This window comes from Quercus suber, unplaced genomic scaffold (genome assembly GCF_002906115.3).
Source record: "Quercus suber isolate HL8 unplaced genomic scaffold, Cork oak 2.0 scaffold_791, whole genome shotgun sequence".
NCBI classification, from domain to species: Eukaryota; Viridiplantae; Streptophyta; class Magnoliopsida; order Fagales; family Fagaceae; genus Quercus; species Quercus suber.
Genome location: NW_027070227.1, coordinates 266,278 through 275,315, shown reverse-complemented (window position 1 = coordinate 275,315; position 9,038 = coordinate 266,278). Strand labels below are relative to the sequence as shown.

At 32.0% G+C, this 9,038-nt stretch overlaps 1 protein-coding gene across 1 annotated transcript; it reads left to right on the top strand.

Annotated features, from left to right (window-relative positions):
* Window positions 1–286: 286 nt before the first annotated feature.
* On the top strand, window positions 287–5,221 carry LOC111996383 (wall-associated receptor kinase 2; the record flags this gene model as incomplete). The annotated part of the gene is made up of 3 exons (XM_065767303.1): window positions 287–833; window positions 1,402–1,557; window positions 3,734–5,221. Coding segments are annotated over 3 exons (1,917 nt in total), but the record flags the coding sequence as incomplete, so codon positions are not given.
* Window positions 5,222–9,038: the final 3,817 nt, after the last annotated feature.

The window sequence follows — 9,038 nt, the reverse complement described above, 5'->3', positions numbered from 1 at the left end:
TCAATTAGAAGGCAGCAATAACTCAGAGACTATTCAGCTAGTGCAGAGCATACCCCCTAAAAGATGAAAAAGAATATTAAGGTAAACTTAGAATTTTGGATATAACGTTAATAATCTTTACTTGGATGTTTCAACTTTTAATTAATAGAAATAATTGACTGACATAGACAATCTATACTTATTTTTCAAAATGACATATAATATCCACCCATCTACAAAATGACGACTTAATCTTATTAATTAAATAAAACAATAAATAAATTCTAAAAAATATATTTCACTTTCGCATCAGCAAAACATCGAAGCAACTCTCAAGATACCCAGTTTCACAGTTTCTGTCAAGCAAAACAAGTTCGTGGCCGTTGGCTGTGACACTTACGCATTCCTTAATGGTAATCTAAACGGTCAACGGTTCTCCATCGGCTGTCTGTCCAAATGTCAAAACATAAGCAACGTAGTCAATGGTTCTTGCTCCGGGATTGGGTGTTGCCAGTTAAATATTCCTGAAGGATTGAAGGATGTTAATTTGGAAACATATAGCTTTAAAAACCACACAAAAGTCTGGGATTTCAATCCATGCAGCTTTGCCTTTATAATCCGAGAAGACAAGTTCAATTTCTCCTCAGATTATCTTACTAGTCTGCGAAACAATGAAACCCTTCCCATGGTTCTTGATTGGGCAATTGGTAACGAAACGTGTGAAGTTGCTCATAACAAAGCGAATTACATATGTGGAGCGAATACCGCATGTATTGATCTCAACGGCCCTGGGTACCGTTGCAAGTGCAAGGAGGGTTACCTTGGGAACCCGTACCTCAAAGATGGTTGCCAAGGTATTCAATTTACTTATTATCTACAACAATTTTTCCAGAAATAATTAAAAATTTTAAAGAAATTTCTAAAATGTCACGTGGCTTTATTTTTGAAACACAAAAGAAAATTTTTAATTTTTTTCACAATTGTTTGACTTGATATGTGTGATTTGTGTATAATAGTAGGGAATCTAAGTAAAAGTAATATTATTCCTATCGTATCTTATTATCTTAATAATCTGTGATATATTTTGTTTTCTAATGTTATTGTTGCAAGGCAATAATTGTTAACAAGGGCGCTAATGACATAAATTAAATATTAATAAATACTTAATTATAAGTTATAATGCACATTCTTCAAAAAATTTAATATAAGTGTTAAGGATTTATTGCCTTAAACACATAAAATTTATTGTGCTTGTTTACACCTTTTGAATATATGTATACGATTTAACTTTAATTTTTTGGAAAAATGTATAAATGTTGTTTAATATAAAATATTAAATGTATCTTAACCATTACTCTTAAAGCATTAGTTAACAAAATTGTTCTTTTTATTTACTTTAAAATGTGTACTTTACAATTGCAGATATTGACGAATGTAAAGGGATCAACAATTGCACGGAAAAACAAACTTGTGCTAATAAACCCGGAAATTATGAATGTTCGTGCATCAAAGGATACCATCTGGAGAGCGCGGTCTGTGTCTCCAATCAATCATCACTAGCTATTCACCTTGCAGTTGGTGAGTATCTTTACTATATATCTGTATATTGCACGCTCAGTTTTCTGCTCACATGTAGAGGATTTTGTCATGTATATAGTATATCGTGTTGGGAAGGTTGAAAATTAGAACGAGTACCATACTTCATATTCATAAAAACATAATTTTACTTAATTTACTTAATTTTATCCCTAAACTTTCAAATTAAAGTCAATTTTATGCTTGTAAGTTAAAGGTGACATAATTAAAGATAAATTTGATTTAAGTTTGAAAAGTGAAATACAAAATTAACATAGTTAATTATTAAAGGACAGAATTAAATATATGAGGAAAAAAAATTGAAACAGGCCTAAAGTACAATTTGGCAAACAAATTATTGATCTACTTTTATTTTCTCTGAATTTGCTCTCTTCCTTGCTCTTTCATTTTTCTCTTTTTTTGGGGGTGCGAGCTCTTTTTAACTTTTTCTTGCCTATCAAAACGAACTCACGATTGTAAGTCAATTTCTTTCAATCAAAAGAGAAACATAGACTGCCCTACCAAATGGACTTGTCGTCTTAATTTTCTTTTGTTTGCTGAATTTACACCACTTTTTCAACTAAAATGACAAACGTCTAGTTTTCAAAACGGAGAAATATCTCGACACTTTTTTAGACTTTGTTAACTCACGATGGCCTTTTTGGAATTCCCTTGCCATGTTTATTGTTATCCTTTTTTTTCTAAAATAAAGATTTTATAATCTTTATTATCTTTTTCTCTGTTAACCTGATTACAATAAAAATAATAAAAATAAAAAATAAAAAAAACCATTGTTAGGTTAAAAGGATGTCATCAACGATTTGAAAATTCAAAGATAAAGACGGAAGCAAATTACACTGTTTGGTAGTGCCTAGCTACCACCCTACCTTTATGCTATGTTTGGATAAACACCCTCGTCTTCCCTATCCAAAAACATAGGATTAGAATGCCTGTACCCCTTACAACCGAATAAGAACTAGGTAATGTTGAAATATTTTTTTAATTTTTTATAATTTGATGGTAACAACGGAAGAGGGAGATCTAAATTTAAGATGTCATGAAAATATAAGAAATTGTCAATTAACTGAGTTTCAATGCTCTTAGCTTAATTTTAAAATATTTATTGAAGGGTAAATTTATTTAGTCTAATACTCCTTATTTTTCAAAATAATACACAATGTCTATCAATTTGGAGACAGAACTACTGATGACCATGATGATAAAAAATAATAGTAAATGTTAGACATTAATTGAACAAAGTAGGTTTATTTTATTTTATTTTATTTATTTTTTAAGGCTTAAGTAATAAAATACAAAACACGCTTATTAGTAATACTCTTTTATCATTTTCCATATTGAAAAGCATTTTCTCAATTTCTCGATTTGGTTATTGAACAGAATAACAATTTCAAAGCACTTTAACATATATTATTGTCAATAATTTTAAATGTTAAAACTCTTTTTAGTTATAACTTTTATCGCAAAAGGTATGCGTAACAGACGCCCTCAATATTAAACATGAGAGTTTTTATTTATTTTAGCAGGTGACGAGTTGAGCTCTTCAATGGAAGAAATGTTATTAACCCGATGTTTTATTCTTGTTTATTATCTATTTAATTTAAACTACAATAAGAAATTTAGACATATTCAACCAAGAAAGAGAGAAAAATAAATTTTAGACTTTTCTGCGTTGCTTATATAAACGAGGCTATTGATTCTCAACTAGGTTTGCTACCCCAGAGTGCAAGAACAATATGGATTGCCTCTTAGTACTACTAACGGGAAGTTCAATTCTTTGATATATGTACCGCCATATTTTTAAAGAAATTATATCTTCATGGCTAATTGTCTTCTTCTCAACTAAGAAAGGAACGTTGTGGTTTTTAAAAAGGATGTCAATTCAAAACAATTGGTTCATATTTTTATTTTTGATATAATATAACATGAACCAGATTTTAGAGCCACTCATAGGAAATTTATATTTATGTGCCACTGTGGCAGTTACCATCTACGCTATAAATGAAATCTTGATCGAGTCATCTTCATATGATATGTGAGTTAAATATGAAGACTTCTACTTCTCAAAATGTTTGCCATCAAAATGAAAATGGTATTAAGAAGAGTATAAAGTTAAAACGTTTTAATTACTTAGTGAAAGTGCATGTTTGAATGTGCGCAGGTATCAGCATAATAGGCCTCTTACTACTGCTTCTGGGATGTTCTTGGATATATTGGGGATTGAAAAAAAGAAAGCTCATCAAACTCAAAGAAAAATTCTTTCAACAAAATGGTGGCTTACTGTTAAAACAACAACTCTCTAATCACCAAAAGTCTGTGGAGACAACCAAAATCTTTACTACAGAAGAGCTCAAAAAGGCTACCAACAACTACGACGAGAGTAGTGTTCTTGGCCATGGGGGTTATGGAACTGTGTATAGAGGAGTATTGTCAGATAAAACAGTGGTTGCCATTAAGAAATCCAAGATTGGTGATCAAAGCCAAATCGAGCAATTCATAAATGAAATGATTGTTCTTACCCAAATTAACCATAGGAATGTGGTTAAGCTATTTGGTTGTTGTCTAGAAACAGAAGTTCCCTTACTAGTTTATGAATTCATCACAAATGGAACTCTTTCTACCCATGTTCATGATAAAGGCCTATCACCCTTACTTTCATGGGAAAAACGTTTGAAGATTGCAACAGAAACTGCAGAGGCACTTGCATATTTGCATTCATCAACTTCAATGCCAATTATACATAGAGATGTGAAAACTATGAATATACTATTGGATGATAACTACACGGCAAAAGTTGCTGACTTTGGAGCTTCAAGGCTAGTTCCTCTTGATCAAACAGAATTGAACACTTTGGTGCAAGGAACTTTGGGGTACTTGGACCCAGAATACATGCAAACTAGCCAACTAACAGGAAAAAGTGATGTCTATAGTTTTGGTGTTGTTATGGCAGAGTTGTTGACAGGTAAGAAGGCACTTTCTTTTGATAGACCAGAAATTGATAGAAATTTGGCAATATCCTTTGTGAATGCCATAAAAGAGGATCGCTTACTTCAAATTCTTGAAAATCACATTGTCAATGAGGATAATATCGAGCAACTAAAAGAATTTGCTAATCTTGCAAAAAGGTGCTTAAGATTGAGAGGGGAGGATAGGCCTTCAATGAAAGAGGCGGCAATGGAGCTGGAGAGATTGAGAAGTATGGGAAAACATCCATTGGGAAACATTGATGCCTGTGCAAAAAAGACTGAATACTTACTGAGTGCAAGTAGTCACTCTTTCAACATTGATGTTGGCACTGGTTGTTCTACTAGTACAACTGCTGAGTATGATAGCATCAAAGATCAAGTATTGAAACCCGTGGAAGATGGGAGATAATTACTTAATCCTTGGTAATATCTTTGGTATCACTTGATAATTGAATTTGATATGGTATTATAATGGGCTATGTAATTTTGAAGCAAATATTGAACTCACAAAGTTGGATGTTTTAATGTTGTTTGGAACTATAGTAATTGTGTTTGTTTTGTGAGTTGTGTTTTGTCTATTGGAAGTGTAGCAATCGTGGGAGTTGTATGTTAAAGGATTTTTATACATGTATTAATGGTGGAGATGTTGAAGACCTAACCAATTCTTTTGTATTGATTTGTAAGTTATCATTTGGTTGGTTGTAGCTCTCGTTTATCCATTTATTTCTCTTGATGTGCTACTGAAATTTTCAATTTTTTGTTTATTCCTCGTTCACCCACATAAGAATTATTGATATATATTTTTTGGTAAGCAAGAATCAATTAGACTTTGATAGAAGTGGAGTTGCAATTGAACTTTTTTATGGCATTGTTTTTAGGGTTGCACCCTTCTATTATTTAAATGACATTTTTTCTCCAAACTAATTTGAAGAGAAATCTTTTGAATTACTTTTAAAGGGTGATATGTGTTCTTTCCACTTGACCCAAATAAACCCCACACCACCTATGATTAAGTTGGGTTAGTTGGATTTTATTATAATAAAAAAATTCTCAAACCATGGGTAGAAATAGAAAGATGCTTGAAAAATCTAGATGGAAATTAGGGGATAAAGAAGCTAATGTTTGTCTCCTCAATAAGAGGGCTCAAAACCCACAACATTACCAACATCAAATGGTGACTTATGGCCCATATCCATCTCCATATAATTAAGATCAATGTATTTCTCTCCTCAAGAAATGTAGACGAAATTCTTGCTTCATATTTTTCAATGCTCTAAGAGCTCAAATTTATGCAAAATGAACCCTGAAATAGACTTGCTCAATTAAAGGTTAATCTAATCACCTCGATTATTAAAATGCCAAATCTCATATTTTGAAGACCCACTGACCCAGTACCTAGTTGGGAAAATCCTCCATTTGGTCTCAAAGACAACCTAACTTGCCAAGCCCAATTCATCAGAAGGCAAAAGGCATCAAAGGAGTGGCACGCAAGCACATGTGATCCATTGAAAAAGAAACTAATTTGGTTCCAGGGTCGACCATAGGGCTTCCTATTAAGGAAAGGCCCTCAAATGTGTGTAGTCAAAAAGTGATATTTAAGCAATATATATATATATATTGCTTAAATTGAGTATTTTACAATAACGCCACTAGCGCAAAAAGCAAACAAACGATATTACGCAACCTATACAGATCCTAACCATAACACCACAAGGCAGGTGTCGTACAGGATCTTAGCACAATACCCCGAAACTAATAACAACATATACACTCCAACTAAGAGCATTTCCATCAGACTAGATAAACTAGTCTTTGGCTAAAAAAATAGTTAAACGCACGCAATTGTGCTATGCATCAGCCTCCTCAAACTAGAACAGAAAAGTAGTGAATGAAGAGTACCTCATTACCATTGACGAGGGTACTGTTCATGGCTATTAAAAAAATCAACTTTTATTCAATTCATTCTCTCTCTCTCTCTCTCTCTCTCTCTCTCTCTCAAACCAATCCACATAGATCGGTGGTGTTGATTTGTTCTGGGGTGTTGGTGATCTGGTGCAAAGTGGTGGAGCTTTTCTCCCGGTTTGACTCTGTCTTTCTTCTCCCTCAAGAATCGTCCATCCAGATCGACATGCTTCGCACGTGGTGGCAGTGTTGGTTGATTTGTTTGGTTTGGATTAATTTTTGTACGATTGGTGTTGTGTTTGTTCTGGGTTGGTGATTGTTTATGGGAATTTTGGTTAATCTAGGTTTGAGTTCTCTTTTGCCAACATCTCTGGGTTATTATATGGTGTTTGTTTATGTGATTTTTGAGATAGAAAATATAATATTTAAATGAAATTGAAATAGAGCATTGAATAGTCATTAGCTAAAGTTATAAAAGTAGAGTTTATTGGGTTAAATACTTTGATGTAATCATTTTGTGTTTTGATATTGTTATACTAGAGCATTGAATAATTTGCAGTGGACCGGTGGCGTCTATTCCATTGATTAAAGCATTACAACTCCCCTTATCTTTTCTCTTTTGGTAAGTTCTCACTATTGTCAAAATGTGAATTTTAGCTTAATTGTTTTGCGAGAATAATAAATAAACAAAAAGATGCAATTCAATTTTTGGTCTTAGAACAAGTTTCTGGTTTATTGCATTCATGTATCACTTATTTCTACCTCAATAATGGTGCTGCATTGCTACTAGATGCTACATTATGTCAAAGAAGATATTTCAGTAATTAGGAGGAAGCTGCTCAGATATACCTTTCTAAATTGAATCCTCGATTTTATTCACATCTTTAATTCTAATTACGAAATTTTGGTTTATGATTTTATGTTTCTCCAACTCATGATATTATGCAAGTTTTAGCAGACTTGGGAACAAGTGCACCTCACATAGATTTTGATGTCAAATGAGTAGACAGAAGCATTGATGTTGAGATTGACTGTCAACAGTGGCGGAGCTTCCAATTCCAAGTTTCCCACAATTTTTCGTAACAATTCAGAGTTCATTTTTCTTGCTAATTTTAATTATTCTCGCATATCTGTAGCCTTTTGATTCTGTGGTTTACAAGTATTGATTTCTAAATTGTAAGACACATTTGGTTGTTAATTTTGATTGTGGTTGTGGGGAGTTAATGGGGAATTTTTTCCCCCTACTTTTAGGTTTTAAAGCAAAATTGGGTTTTCAAAGGTTAACGTTGTTGTCTTTGAGCAATTTTTTTCTTGGTAAAGGGAAAATTAATGTCTAGAGCTTTGAGTATTTCATTTAGTTATGGGATATTTGGGGAGCTTCTGATTTTGAATCCCATTTGGCTGTTAAGTTGCCAAGTAGGTGTTGATTGTAATGAAAGCTTGAAGATTTGAGGTAAAATTATGTGCTTTGGAATTTGGTTCAGGATCAAAGGTTTGGAATCTGTTACTTTTTATTTCTATTTTGAACTTTAAAATGTGCAATTAGGCTTCTTTTTCGTTGATTATGTGTTAAGTGTTATCAAAATTACTAATTCTTTTGAGCAAAAGGATTGATGGATCATAAAGAAGTGGATGATTCATGGAAATTGATGGATTGTGAAGAAGATCACACTACGACAAAATCTTTTGTTCTTATTGATAAAGATGCAGAAAAATTAATAAGAACAAATGAATGTTGTAGAGCTTTCTTCAAAAGTATCTAAATTCTTAGCCACTTTTAATTTGATACTTATGTCTATCATTTTTATTAAACTGACTAACTTTAATTTTTAATTAGGCTTCTTTTTCGTTGATTATGTGTTAAGTGTTATCAAAATTACTAATTCTTTTGAGCAAAAGGATTGATGGATCATAAAGAAGTGGATGATTCATGGAAATTGATGGATTGTGAAGAAGATCACACTACGACAAAATCTTTTGTTCTTATTGATAAAGATGCAGAAAAATTAATAAGAACAAATGAATGTTGTAGAGCTTTCTTCAAAAGTATCTAAATTCTTAGCCACTTTTAATTTGATACTTATGTCTATCATTTTTATTAAACTGACTAACTTTAATTTTGTTCATCTTATTGATATTATGCAGAATCAAGAGAAATAAAGTACCTCAAAAAATTCAAAACTTGCTTGGACTTCAACATTCCAAATAAAATTTGATGATTACAATGTCAAGGAAGGATGGGAAGTTTATGCAATACAAGTGCCTTTAAATTTGGGCCTAACAAATGCACAGAAGATGTGGCTTTTGATAGCATTCATACTCAACATTTAGAAACATTAGTCCACAGCGATAAAAGTATTGCAAACTATCCTATCAGTGCTTAAGATATTTAGTTGCGAGCATTAGCATTCGGGGATCCAAAAAAAGAAAAAAAAAATTTATCTTCAAAAACTACTTTATATATTTTACCAACTTATTTTACAATGTACCATATATCTCAATTTTTATATTTATATACAACCCAATAAAATAATATAAACTATCTAATAAAATAATATAAAGTACTATTCTCTCTTTTTTTCATCTCACTCACTTTTT